Consider the following 14,783-nt stretch of genomic DNA (forward strand, 5'->3'; position numbering starts at 1 on the left):
AAAGGCGTCCAGAGAAGAATACTCCAAGAAAACAAATTGGCATATTTTGTGCCTTGTGCTGCACACTCACTAAATTTAGCAGGTGTACATGCTGCTGATGTATCTCCTGAAGCACAGACCTTCTTTGGGACACTTCACTCTCTCTATCTCTACTTTGCAGCATCAACTTCAAGATGGGAAATTTTGAAGAAACATGTCCCAACCTCACTAAAATCACAAAGTAAGACGAGATGGTCAGCGAAGATAGAAGCCGTCGAGGCAGTGTACAAACATTTAGATAAAGTTGTGAAGGCCCTGGAAGAATTGGGGACCGGCCCTCTGTCTTCTGTAGAAACTAAGTCAGAGGCAAACTCTCTGTTGAAACACATAAGCAAGTTTGAATTTATAGTCGTCACGTGTTTTTGGTATGGAATCCTAAGAAAGATCGACCGTGTCAGTCAGTATCTACAGAGAGATGATGTAACAGTTGACAAGGCATTAAGAAATATACGTGGGCTGATAAATCTGATTCAGTCAGCGAGAGATAGTGCGCTGTCTGAAGCAATAACCGAGGCTAAAGAAATAGCACACACTAACAATCTTACAACTGATTTTAAAGAAACTAGAAGAAGAAAGAAAAAGAGGATGTTTGATGAAAGTGAAACTGCTGGTGATGATGCATCTAACATCTCACAGGAAAAATTGTTTAGGATCTCACTACTGGAAATTATTGATCGAATAATAGGTGAACTTAATAAGAGATTCCTAGCACTAGAAAAAATCAATGACAAATTTGGATTCCTACATGGAATGGAAATACAGAAAACAGAAACAAATCATCTGAAAACACGAGCAAAGAAACTGGCACAAATGTACAAGGAAGATATAAATGAAGAAGAATTCCTCCATGAAATCGAGAGTTTTAAATTTCATGCATTGGAAGTCGATGAAAAAATGAAATCATCTCCTCCAGCGACCATCTTGACACTTATTTATAAACATAGGCTTGAAGAGGCATATCCTAATGTCACCACAGCACTTAGAATCTTTCTAACACTTCCAGTCTCTGTCGCTCAGGGGAAAGGAGTTTTAGTAAATTAAAACTTATTAAAACCTACCTAAGAAGTACCATGGGTCAAGAAAGGTTAACAAACCTCAGTATAATTTCAATTGAACACAAGAGAGCCTCCAATCTTAGCTATGAAGATATTGTAAAAATCTTTGCTGCAAAAAAAGCTGGCAAAGTGCAGTTTTGAATTATTTTGGTGTGCCTGTGTGTTTTACATTACAACCAATTTGTTCTGTCGAAATTTGTAATTTTAATAAAATTATTTGGACATTTGATGGTTCTATTTAAGAAAATGTAATTAATATTTTTAAGGGATGTACATTAAATTTATGTCAGAAAAGGCCATCTTATGATGGGGAGGGGGGGTTTGGGGGCGCCATATTACTGTCTTGCCCCTGTTGACAAAAATCCTAGTTTCGGCCCTGGTTGGGACCATGTCTGAAAACCCAGGTCGGACCCGGGTTTTTTGGTGGAAAAGAAGTATTACCGATATTGGAGCGATCAATGTCATATCACATCCTGCAGGCATTGCAGTGTTGGCACTATTGTAATTGGGCAACATGTGTGCAGTCCTGCATCGCGGCAATGTCTGGCGACACTTCCCTGAGTAATTAATTGCCCATAATTATTAGTAAGCAAGGCTACTACAGGAGATAATGTAACTGAGATACAGAGCTACACTCTTTGTGACATATAACTCACAGTAACACCTCTCAGTCATCATTAGAATTGTCAATGAGAAATCTAATTGTTATTTGTAACAAGTAATTAGTGTCCTCAGATTGGCCAGCGTAAAAGGCCCTGGGTCTGAATTCCCACCTACCTATGGGGGTAAGGCTAAGCAGAGCTGTGGAGTCAGACTCATGAGGGGGTGATTCAATTGTTTTGGGCTCCGCAATAATTAATGAGCGCCAAAAACAAATGAATTTGCAAACTGGGCGCCATTAATTATTACGCTTGTCATGCCTAATTAGAAAGGGTTTACCCGCTTATAGCGACTAAACCTGTCAAAAGTCCTGGTTAGGGTGCCCAAACCACAGACTTTTCACACATTTCTGCTTTCAGGTGCCAGCGGATGCTTCCCACCTGAACAGAGCAGTCATTCAAATGCTCTCATCGGGCGTCCGGAACTGACAGCCACCAGCGCTAACAATTATATCGCCCTTGTGGAGTTGGAGACAATTGTAGGTGGGGTCAAAGTCGGTAGAAATTACTTCTGACTCCAGCTTTAAACAGCAGGATAATTAGATCACATTTAGGGACATCCATGAAGTAGATTCTGGGGGTGATTCAGCTTCGTCCGGAATTGCAAAGCTGCACGCAGGCAGCATTGCAATTACGTGCTTGCTAATATGCAAAATGAAAATCCAGCAGGAGGTGTATGACACCCCCTGTATGACACCCCCTGCTGCATTTGCGATCCCAGCACTGCGACTGAGGTCACAGTCTGGGATCACCATCACGACCATTGGAAATGGATTGCAACTGCAATTCGCAGTGCAAGTTTGCTGTGAAAACAGCTCACACAAGGCAACTCGCACCAAAGTGTATTGACCCTTATATTTTTGTCAAGTTGAAACTATTTTTTTTATTAGTAAATGCATATTCGACATTGTGAACATATCATCATTCTGAGGATGTCAACCTGGTGTCTGTCAACATATTGAACCATGTCGACATTCTAGTGTCGACATGGTAAATGTCGACCAATTAAATAAAAGAGACAGGTGCGCTGATAAATGGTTGGAAAACTGCTTTCATTTAAAAGCAGCTGACTCAAAGGAAACTGCAGTATTCCTTAAAAATTATAGAAGTTAATAGAAATTTGAGTCTGTGCTATATATGAAAAAAGGGGGAAAGGAGTTATGTACTAGTAAATATCCTTTGAGCCGTTATAAAAAGTTACATTTATTCACATAATGGATACAAAAAAATACCGATTGCAGTCACATCAATAAAAGTTACAATAATTGTAAACAGATGATGTTCACTGGATAGCAGCATATATAATAGCATTCATAATCGAAAACAATTACCTATTCATGAGCTGTACTGACGTATGTTGTACACTGATAAAATCCAAATCTCCAGTGATCACTGAAAAGTGTGAGATCCCCTGGCTTATACGCTCTAACTGAGAAGTCCTCTTTGTAAAAAGGTTGTGCTGAAGATCAACAGTAAAGGTGCGTACACACGGTACGATATCTATGAACGATATGAATGATAATGATATCGTTCAACGATATATCGTTCATTTTTATGCAGTGAACGACCAACGATGTGCGTTCCCGCATGAACGATAACGATATCTATGATCGTCCGTACATGCAGGCCAACTTGCACGATATTGTCAACTTTGCCTGTTCAGAGATGTGGCAGGATGACTTCACTGAAAGATATCTTTGAAAGATATCTTTCAAGTCATTGGTGGTACAGATCGTACCCTGTGTATGCAGCTTTAATTAGACACTCGGTGTCATTCATCATATTATTTGTGCCAAGTTATTACCTCCAGGTCAGACAGCTATCGTCCAAACGGGAATCACGGTTCTTTGAGCTGGAGACTGTGCTGATTGACGCACACAATAGCAACTTTCCTCCCGCACTGTTGCCGCCAGGTACAGACCTGCAGATTCACATGCAGCAGCACACCAGACCACAATAGTCAGCCCGCTGGACAGGGCAATGCCCTCGTGAGTGATTCACTTGGGAGCTGTTCAATCTCTCAAACGATACTCCGGCACCGCACAGTAATGGTGCGTATTCACTACGTGATATTAATGGACGACTGAACGACAAGCAATGCGCGTTCACAATGGTCGTTGCCGGCATCGCTCATCGCCCGAACATGCTGGTCAACCTGACAATATCGTCAGGTTGACCATGTTCAAGGAGGAGGGAGGGTGCCTTGACTGAACGATATATAGTTCAGTGTGGGCACTGTCAGTTTATTAACGACTGAACGATAACGATATCATTATCGTTCAGTCTTTCAGTCGGGTTGTGGATACCCGCCTTAAGAGAAAATAGGCAACGATTTCAATAGGCAGTATGCAGCGAATAACAGGAGATGAATAGCACTGTCAATAGTTCAGACAAAATAGTAACTGTAGGAGGCTTGATGCGTTTCTCCCCTTTATCAGGTTTTTTTTTCAAAAGGAAAGTAGTAGGCTGAGTCCATATGGTCACATTATATACCACTTGCAACCAATCATATATATTCACTCACTAAGGACACAGTTGTTGCATAATTCAACATGTTTCACTACAATCAAATAGCAGCTCAAAAAAAAGTCAGATATGTCCACTTAAAACAGGGATGGGGAACCTCATGCCCGGGGGCCGTATAAGGCCCCCGGAATCATTTGGTCTAGCCCTCTGAGCTTTTTTCTGCTAGCCTCATCTGGCACCTAGAATGGCACTCTGCAGCCAGAATCTATGCAGCAGTGCCACCTGGAGCGTCCTTCAGATAGTCACACCATTGCCCTTATAGCTCCCCGGAGCATCCTGAGGATACTCTGGGCATTGCTGTATTCACCGGCGATTGTGACCCCGCCCCATGTGGCATCACATGGAAAGGTGTGGCTTGCACCAGGCCCACGAATAATGTTTATATAAAAAAATGGCCTTTGGCAGAAAAAAGGTTCCCCACCCCTGACTTAAAGTAACACAACTGTTACATATTCTTGCATAGTATACCTACAGCAAAATAATAGCTCAAAAGTGATTAAATAAAAAACATATTTATATCAATAAAATGCTGCAAAGAGACTCCAATAAAGATATAACTATATATAATCACCTCTAATTATATAATAAATAATAATAATAAAAATAATAGTGAAAACAAAAAAAAAGGGGGGGGAGATTATTAAAACAATATATACATATTATGTAAATATCATTGAATATATATAAATATAAAAACAGCAAAATAAATCAACATTGGTAATGATGTGGGTTCGATTCCCACTACGGGCCTAACTGTGCGGAGTTTGTATGTTCTTCCTGTGCTTTCGTGGGTTTCCTACGGGTACTCCGGTTTCCTCCCACACTCCAAAAATATGCTTGTAAGTTAATTGGGTCCCAACAAAATGAAACCTAGTGTGCATGTGTGTGTGCATGTGGTAGGGAATATAGATTGTAAGCTCCATTGGGGCAGGGACTGATGTGAATGGACAAATATTCTCTGTAGAGGGCTGCGGAATATGTGTGTGCTATATAAATAAGTGGTAATAAATAAAAAAATAATGAATCAAGAGTGTAGATACCTATTAAGGGACAATACTATATAATTTGCAAAGAAAAGGAAAAGCAGACTGAAGAGCCATAATTCTCAAAGGAATTTCAAAAATCCAATTTAATGGTTTCATTGAGGCCCTCTAGATACAACGTTCTCATACTGTGTATCTAGAAAGCCTCAAGTTGACAATATATTTTTCAAATATGGGCTTTCCTAAAAATGATAGTAGGTTTAGAATCCAACTCTGTTTTAAGAATCGGGTCTAAATGTAACATACCATAGTTCTTTTTAAAGATGTATTTTATCTTATTTTAACACCTATTGTATTTAGAAAAAAAAGCCATTTGATCCGTCTACATGAGAAGTCTTCTGACCAGTGGCGGCTCCTACCCTCTTAAATTAGGGGGGCTGCCTCTGCTGAAAAGAGGAGGGAGGGTGCAATTACTCACCTCGATCACCCGCTCCTCCTAGCCGGGTCCCGGCGCCTGCACAATTGATCTGTCAGGCGCTGGGACCGGCGCATGGACTGCACTGACTACACTGAGGTGGGGGATTTTACAGGGGGGGCTGCAGCCTCGCAGTCCCTAGTCAAAATCCGCCACTGCTTCTGACTATGTTTCACCGGATTCAGGAGAGAACACCTATTTAGATCTAAAGTTGTCTCAAACGAACATTGTAATAACGATTCCAGATAGTTTTTCTCTTTAAAAACTTGAGTGATTACAGAAACTTGTTGTTTGAGTTTCTTTGGATGAAAAATGATGCTGAATCCTTCTATACTGGCCTGACAGAATATTATCTAACCATTTCTTATAATGATTACTTGTGTAATCAATATAGTTATTAGTGTCTACATAATTTTGATATGTTCTAGTTTGTATAACATAATTTAGTACCTCTAATTTGATACCAAGGAAGGTAATTGTGGAAGAGTGAAAAGTGCTCGTGAAGAAAAGATTAAAACTGTTCGCATTTAAGTGATCCATAAACTCTGCAAAAGAAGTGTAATCCCCATCTCAAATAATCAATATACCGTTTGTAGAGGACCAGGTTTACGCCAAATCGCCCCCTCCAATTGACCTCCACCTCCAAGCAGCCCATATAGAGATTAGCAAAACTTGAAGCAAACCTGGTTCCCATCGCCGTTCCAGTGCGCTGTAAATAAAAACGGTGATCAAACAAAAAATAGTTATGTGTAAGAATAAAGTGTATTGATGAAAGAATAAACTTACGATGATCATCAGTAATATTCATGTCATTTAATAAGTCTCTACTGCTTTAATGCCCTCTTCATGGGGAATATTAGTATATAACGAACTCACATCACAAGTAAGAAATTTATAATGAGATTTTCAACTTACAGTGGAAATGGAATTCAAAAACTCTGTGGTATCTTTCAAATGTGACTTTAGTGAGGTGACGTGATTGTAAAAAATGATCAACGTAGAGAAAAGATTAGCTGTGAGTGACCCTACACCAGAAATAATAGGCTATTCCAGTGGGTGAAATAGTGACTTGTGAATTTTCAGCAAATGATAAAAGTGGGAGTGATGGGATGTGTAGAATATAAAAAATTAAATTCCTTCCTTGAAATGACTCCAATTTGTAAAGCTTCATCCAAAAGAGATCTCAGTTCTTTTTTTGAAAATTAGTACTAGGGTCCGATGAGATTTTTTTGTAAAAGACCTCATCAAACAACTGTCTGTTAGCTTCTAGCAAGTGGTCCTCAACATTCTGAACTACAACAGCCCCTCCTTTGTCTGCTAAATTAACAATAATCGTAGGATCAGAAACAAGTTATTTAATTGCTGCTCTTTCTGCAGGAGGGAGGTTCTGTTTGTAACCAAAATGTTTTTGTTCCATTTACACAGCTTCCTAAATTCCTCCAATGTCTGTTTGTAAAAAGCCTCAATGTATGAGCTCTTATGACTCAATGGAAAAAAAATTTGACTTATTAACAAATTTTGATTTATTTAAAGAAGTATTTATATTATAGATTGGTCTGATAGTCTCCAGGGCATTCTGTTCACCTAATAATTCTTCTAATTCCTGCAATGCAGGCTGATCATTGGTATCTAACACAATAGGACAAGCTTAAATTTTTGATTGTTGCAAAATATCTCTTGCGACACATATTGCGCATAAACCTATCTAATTCGACGAATAACTCAAAGAAATTGGGTTTAGAGGAAGGGGCAAACTATTAACCCCTAGTGAGAAGATCAATCTGATTTTCTGTGAGACTTTTGGATGAGAGGTTATAAAGACCTCTCCTTGATGGTACATGTCGACCATGAGACTGAATACCTGCAGCGTTGCTCTCTGACTTATACCCCTTTTCCACCTAAGTCCCCAGTCTGACCCGAAATTTGGAACACAGTTAAAAAGCCGGGACAGACCCCTTTTCCACTTCAATGACGATCTTGGTTATTCCTGGATCGGCGCCATTCACTCTGCACGCAGGTTCCATTGCCAGCGCTTGGAGATGATATAATCTTCTTGGGCCGGAATGCGCCTCTCCCTGTGCTGTAAACAGGTCCTGGGCCAGATGTCCCGGGTCACCTGTTTACAGTGAGCCTTATCCAGGTGCTTCCAGGGAAAAACCCTGCTCGCTAGCAGGGTTGGCTTCCCAGGTGACTGGACCAGGGTGGAGCCATTTCCAATGACAAAAATCCTGGGTTGACGCACATTCCCGTGCAATAACCCAGGATTTTTAGGGTTGATCCTAGTACCCCTTCAGCTAAATGACCCGTACGTGACATGGAGTGAGGACGGAAGTGCGGTTCCATGCCCTGGCAGCGATATTATTTGTCTCAACTTTAGTATCTGGCCACCAATAGTAGAAATATGTACGCTTTGGGCCACGGTCGTTTGCTTTAGGTTACTATTCCCACTCTATACAAAAAGACAGAAAGGGGGGTGACCCCCAGCACACTAAATTGTACCTGCAACAATACTAGAAAATTATATGGCAATAGAGATTCAGAGATATTTGTTGCATGCATTTGCAAATACATGGTAAGCCACCAGGCCAACTTCACAGCTTCTCATAATAGTGACCTACACAGGGACCTTTTGCAGGTACAACATCTGGGAGATACCCCCTTTCTGTTTTTTTGTTTCCTATGACCCCTCCCTTTCATGCACCTGAAAAGTATTGCGAAATTGATTTCAGCAGCTTCCACCATGTCGGAGGTTCCCAAACGCAGTCCTATAGGCTCCCCAACAGTTCAGGGTTTAGCGATATACATGGCTGAGCACAGGTGAATTAATTAGTACCTCACCCAATTTGATTTAACCACCTGTGTTCAACCATGTATATCTCTAAAACCTGAACTTTTGGGGAGCTTTGAGGACTACATTTGGGAACCTCTGCTCTATGTTACGCTATTCCCACTCTATGTCCAGGTGGATAGTAACTGCCTACCGTCCAGCATGACCCTTTCCATCAGGTACAAAATGCTGTGCTCTTGGGTTTCCCACCTATTTTAAGATTGCAGTCACCTGTGTTGAACTAGTTAACTGATGAGAAGGGTGTTTTATCACAGGTGGCTGCAGTCATAAGTTAAGAAGGAAGTCCAAGAGCAGAACATTTTGTACCTGTTGGAACGGATCATGTTGGAGTTGTTCAATGCACTGACACCTACGGTAGAGTGGCAATTGTTCCATAGACTGGAAAGTAGTAATACCATACGCAGTGGTCTTCATATAGATGGCGGCGCGTAGGGGACAGGAGAATAGTCTTACGTTACCCTGACGCCCGGATGTGGCTGGCATGCCTCCCGGAAGCACAGGGTCAGAGCATCACCGGAAGCGGCAGGGGCGCATGCGCGGAGGCACCTGGGACAGCTGTAGGTACTGTACGGAGCGCTCGGCAGGTTGCTGTGTAACCGGTAAGTTATTGCGAAGTGAATTGTCAGCCGGTGCGGCGGAGGGGACCAGGGAACGGCCATGCACGGGGCGGGAGGGGCATGAGGATGGAGCTCATAGACAGAACACCGCAGTGTTCCCACCTCCAGGTTTCATCCCTAACTACAGGGAGATGTCATCAGCAGGAGCGGTGGTAACTGGTACTTGTCACTGCTGTGGTTTCCTGGACACAGGGAGATTACACTCTGATCATGGCAGGGAAAGTTATATTATCACTGGTAGTGTCCCCTCTAAATCCGGGAAAATATATTTTCTTCTTTTTCTGTAATCTGCTACTCTGTAGTTGGGGCATCTTCCATGTTCTGAATGTAGCACTGCAGGGTAAGGTCACATTGTTGCAGGGAATTTTGGCCAGGAATATACAGGAAATTAAACTGGTGGGGATTTGGATCGTGGAAACCCTGAAACACTGAGCTTCAGATGAGAGCGCATATAGGGAAGATAATTTCTCACAAGTCGTCTTCGTATCGTCGCTATCCCATGACCACCTCAGTTGCTCTGGCACAGTGATTAGACTTTCAATGAGACCTATAACTGTAATGAGGGGTGGCCACTTGTATAATAAAAGGGATTTCCTCAGCTGTGGTGAAGCGCTATGTTTAACATTATAACACCTGCACTTCCATATCCTGGCATTGGCATTCACTGTGCACATAGCAAGTACTGGACTCTAGGTTGTATTTGATTTGCTCTATATTCAGCACATGTTGCTATTTTTGTCTTTTTTTTTTTTTTTTTTACAACTGTCCTCTTATCTGTTATACTAGTTTACAAATGTTAATGTGATTTTAAATAGTTTGAGAAATTGTATTCACATTATGCATATAAAATGTCTCATTGTGAGTAGAGCCCTCTTCCCATTGTCTTATTTACATAGTTATGTAAATGAACATTGTAAAAGTTCTGAAATTGTTTATACTTATGTAACTCTTTGTATGTCCTTTGTCTGGCGCTACAGAATTCTTGTGGCACTTTGCAAGTAAAAAAAATATAAAATGGGGAAATGCTTGTTTCTGAAATGTTATATTGTTGTCAGCAGTGTGTTTGAATTGCAGTTTTCCTCAGATTTACTGGGTGCGGAGTGTGACTGGGGCGGTACACCTGTCAAATCGTAACGCAGGGGTCCTAGGGTGAGCTCAAGGAGGACAGAAACCTCCCGTGGATCAAATACCCTATTACACCTGCATTACGGTTTTGACAGGTGTAAGAGACATTTGATTGGGATACATTTTTGAATATTGTTGAATTTCCTATTTAATTTTGTTTCCAGAAGGGAAAAAAAGTGTTGTAGTGTTCAATAAGAAGCAGGCTTCAGAGGTGGCATCAAGAGCTCATTAATCTGGAACAGGCCAAAAATGGCTGCCGATAAAGCTGGAGGTAATTACTTGTACATAAACATGATTTATATTTCATATATTGCCAAAATAGTTTGAACATAGATGTAATGTAAAATCCTGCCCATAAATGTTTTGCTTAGATTCATAAAGTTTTGCAGTGAGTCTGCCATTTTGTTTTGCTTTGTATCTACAAAACCCACCGTTGTGAAGTTAGCAGCTCAATGCTGGCTGTCCCAACAGTTTAGGTGTAGAGTGCACTTTTCATGTTTATCAGTAAAGTATTATGTACGAATTAGCAAATATCTGAACAGAAATGTATTTTTCCCCGCTGCAGTTTACAGCACTTAGAACCAAAGCTCTACTTCCAGAGGCCTGGTAATGGTTCCAAATTCAATAAGGAATCTATCTGCTCTGCCTTCAACTACCAATCTTCCCATTTTTAGGATGGAATTCAAATCTTTTTGCCCGCGGCTGATAGTGCTGGGTGCCTGACAGAGCAATTCAATTGTTGCCCTGTTCTGGCGCAGACCGCCATGGGAGCACACACTTCTGCGAGCAGGCATGTGCGATAAGTTGTCACTTTTGGTGCCCACGTGCGATATACACGGGCACCCCCAAAACAATCGAATATCGCACCATGATCTCCTGTCACTTTAGATGCGTTATTCTGAGGGGGAATTCAATTGTTTTTTCGCACCCTATCACTTAAAACTGCAGCCTGTCTAAGATCTTACAAAACTCCTGTCTGATGCCTCTTTCCTGTAACCAGGCTGCAATCGTGTTTGATAGATATAGAACAGACTCACTGTTTCCCCTCTGGTAAAATTATTTGTAAATAAATAGAGCAAAGTCTGTGTGGTTAGGTGTAGAATGCTGTAGTAGTTATGAGCATTCTGGCATACCTCATATAAGGGCTCACCCTTCAACGTTGTTACTCTGTGGGGCTTATCCAATTAGATGCAGGGTTTAAACTGTGACTAATTGACAGCCCGGATCTATTTAGTTCCTGCATTCCCTCGTGGAACACTGATTTATTTTACATTTTTTCCTCGCAACCTCAGGGGCTGAGAAAAAAAAAATCCACATTTTCTACTTCAGGGTCCATAGGGTATCCACAGGATACCTTGGGGTATAGGTGTGACGTCAGTCGCAGGGCACCAAAGAGTTAAGCTTTCAGCCTCCCAGGATGCACTAGGTCCCCCTCCTATACCCCGCCCCCGGGCCAAGGCACCTCAGTTTAGTTTGGTGCCCGGCCGGCGTCGGGTGCACCTGTCGGAGTGGGGGCTAGAAGAGCCCCTGAAGCTTTCTTCAGTGCAGCTGTGGCTGCACATCTGGATGTACAGCATGTACAGTCAGTCCTGACGTCCATGCTGTCTTCCCTACACCCCCGTCGGTACCAGAACGCCGGTACCGATCCGGGGATGCTGGTGAGCATCTGGGGTCACAGCTAGCGGTGACCCCAGATGTTCCGGACCATGGCCGGATCCAAGGGGGACAAAGGTAAGCAGCGGGGTCCCGCGGTGGGTCCCCGCTGGTCACATGGTCCTAAGTCCCCAGGCAGGGGGCTCCCTGGGGACTGGCTGCAGCGTGGAGCCAGGTACTGAACCTGCGCTTTCCACTACCCCCTGGGACAGCGGACCGCAGCAGAGCGGTAGCGCTGCGGCGTCCCAGGGGTTAAATGCATGCCAGGGGAGCGCGCCTTCCCTGTCTCACAGCCGGCGCCTCCCCCGCTGCACACAGCCCTCTCTGCACTGTGCTGACTGGTCCTGTGTCAGCGCTCCTCCCCCAGGCCAGCTTCTCTCTGCTCCTCGGCGGCCATCTTCTCTGCAACGCATGGTGAACGCTGCTGGAAGTCTGGAAGGAAGCATCGTGGTCTGGGTCCCCCCGCATACCTCTCCTCCGCTGTGGCTCAGGTCTGTGTATGCAGCGCTGTGTCCTACCAGGCCCTGTGTCTGTGTAGTTGAGTGATCAGCGCTGTTAGTGCAGGAATTGTTATTTCTCTGCATTGTATGTGACTGTGCTAGCGCTGCCTGTAACCTTTCTTCTCTAAACTGTCAGCTTTATTACTGTCCCTGTTCTTTCTGCTAAAGCCCTTGCGGTGCGGTGCTGCAGGGTGGTCTCTCGCCTATTTAATACTTAATTGGTGAGAGAGGTCACATACGTGGTGCCATCATGTCTGAAAGTGATTTTCCCCTCCGGCTACAGTGTACCACGTGCAAAGTACCGTTAGCGGAGGGGGAGGGTAGCGCGGAGGGCCTTTGCCGGCAGTGTTTGTCCATGGCGCGGCCTATTACGGTTACAGCATCGGTACAGGAGCCGCCCTGGGCTTGTTTCGCTCAGGCGTTAACAGCTTTAGTGGGCCAGTTAGCTCCGCAGCCCGCGTTTACTCCGATGGGTTTGTCCCAGCAGTCTGTGGTGTCGTCACCCATGCAGGGGTTCCCACGACAATTGGTGGTACCCCACAGTCTCCCTATTTCCCCGCTCCCGGGTTCTCAGGAGCCAGCGTGGGTTAACTCCCTGACGAGTTCTGTACAGCACTTGACGGATGTGTTGCAAGGGGAGTCTGTGATGCGGCCTCATAAAAGGCCGCTGGCGTCTCTGTCCGCTCCTTATGAGGATGACGAAGGGACGTCTGATGATGGGGAGATTCTGGATCCTTACGATCAGGAACCTCTCCATACTAAGGACGCTGATGCTAAGTCCAAAGTATATATTCCTGGACTTATTCGGGCGGTCCGCACAGCCTTGGTGATTGAGGACGAAGTTCCCCCAGCGGCTAAATCTAAGTATGCCTTTTTCAAAGATGTGAAGGGCGATGCCACAGTCTTTCCTCTTTCGGGTCAGTTGGTGGACCATTTAGAGGAGGCGTGGAAACAACCTGGCAAAAGATACCAGCCGCAGAGACGCCTGGCGGTGGCTTATCCGTTCGCGGATAATTATTTTGCTAAGTGGGATTCCCCTCCACAGGTGGATTCTCACGTGACCCGTCTTGTCCGTAGTGCCACATTGCCGATGCCATCCATGTCCTCCCTTAAGGATGCTACGGACCGCAAGGTAGAAATCTGCCTGAAGTCCGCTTATTCCCTTGCAGGGGGGGCAGCACGGCCGGCTATGGCCATTTGCTGGGTTGCCAGAGCGATGGAGCGCTGGGCGGATTCATTAGAGGCTTCTTTTGAATCCGACTGTCCGGCCGAACAGGCGGAGTTGATTGGCAATCTCCGTGATTCGGCCACCTACATCAACGAGGCGGCTCTAGACATTAGTACTCTGGTGTCTAGAATTTCTTCAGCAGCGGTAGCTGCTCGTCGCACCTTGTGGCTGCGATCCTGGAAGGCGGACACAGATTCCAAGAAAGGTCTGGAAGCGTTGCCGTTTACCGGAGAAGTTCTCTTCGGTCCGGATCTGGATAAGATTGTGGCCACGCTGGCGGCAGCCAAATCTGCTTGTCTCCAGTCGGCCGCTGCTCCTTCTGGTTCTGGACCATCGTCCTTTCGGTCATCTAGGGCCCAGGGCAGGCCCAAACCACAGTCGTTTCCTCGACAGGCTGGCCCTAAGAAATCGGTCAAGCCCCGGAAACAGGCATGGAGTACCAGACGTCCGGCCCCCAAGCCAGATGACAAGCCTGCGGCCTGACGGTCTGGGTCTCCCCTTGGGGGATCCCAGGGTGGGAGGCCGCCTGCTGCAGTTCTCCCAGTGTTGGTCGTTCACTACGACAGACACTTGGGTTCTGGAGGTGGTCTCCCACGGGTACGCCCTCTCCTTCCGGCACAGACCCCCGGCTCGATTCTTCACCACGGGTCTACCATCAGACCGGAACAAGGCTACGGAGCTGCGGAAGGTATTGCACACTATGCTCCAGGCTGGAGTTATAGTGGCGGTTCCATTCTCCCAGAGGGGCCAGGGTTTCTATTCAAATCTATTTTTGGTACAGAAACCCAATGGGTCATATCGTCCGATTCTCAACCTCAAAGCACTCAACAAGTCTTTGCGGGTCCCGAAGTTTCGGATGGAGACCCTACGGTCCATCATTCTGGCGCTGGAACCTGGGGACTACATGGTGTCATTGGACATACAGGACGCTTACCTGCATGTCCCTATTCTTTTGCGCCATCAAGAGTTCCTTCGGTTTGCAATCCGCAGCGACCACTTCCAGTTTCGGGCGTTACCTTTTGGCCTGGCGACAGCACCATGTGTTTTCACCAAGGTGATGGCGGTCATGGCGGCT

The 14,783-nt window shown here is 44.5% G+C and overlaps 2 protein-coding genes across 4 annotated transcripts in view; both read left to right on the forward strand.

Moving 5' to 3' along the window:
- LOC148535331 (zinc finger MYM-type protein 1-like) overlaps positions 1-1,080 on the forward strand; it is a 2,632-nt gene extending 1,552 nt beyond the window's left edge. Inside the window, exon 2 of the mRNA XM_088462671.1 lies at positions 1-1,080. This exon is cut by the window's left edge and continues 977 nt beyond it. Coding sequence (XP_088318797.1) covers positions 1-1,080 — 1,080 coding nt within the window.
- A 7,972-nt stretch (positions 1,081-9,052) lies between these two features.
- CNOT10 (CCR4-NOT transcription complex subunit 10) overlaps positions 9,053-14,783 on the forward strand; it is a 118,409-nt gene continuing 112,678 nt past the window's right edge. For 2 of the 3 annotated variants that reach the window (XM_088462771.1, XM_088462773.1), the window contains exons 1-2: positions 9,053-9,184; positions 10,492-10,598. In XM_088462771.1, the coding sequence (XP_088318897.1) occupies positions 10,577-10,598 (22 nt within the window). In that variant the 5' untranslated portion in view covers positions 9,053-9,184; positions 10,492-10,576. Of the gene's footprint in view, positions 9,185-9,268; positions 9,362-10,491; positions 10,599-14,783 lie in introns of those variants that run through there. The other variant, XM_088462772.1, reaches the window with a different exon arrangement.

Source organism: Taudactylus pleione, unplaced genomic scaffold, assembly GCF_031769625.1.
Source record: "Taudactylus pleione unplaced genomic scaffold, aTauple2 ptg000053l, whole genome shotgun sequence".
Taxonomy (NCBI): domain Eukaryota; kingdom Metazoa; phylum Chordata; class Amphibia; order Anura; family Myobatrachidae; genus Taudactylus; species Taudactylus pleione.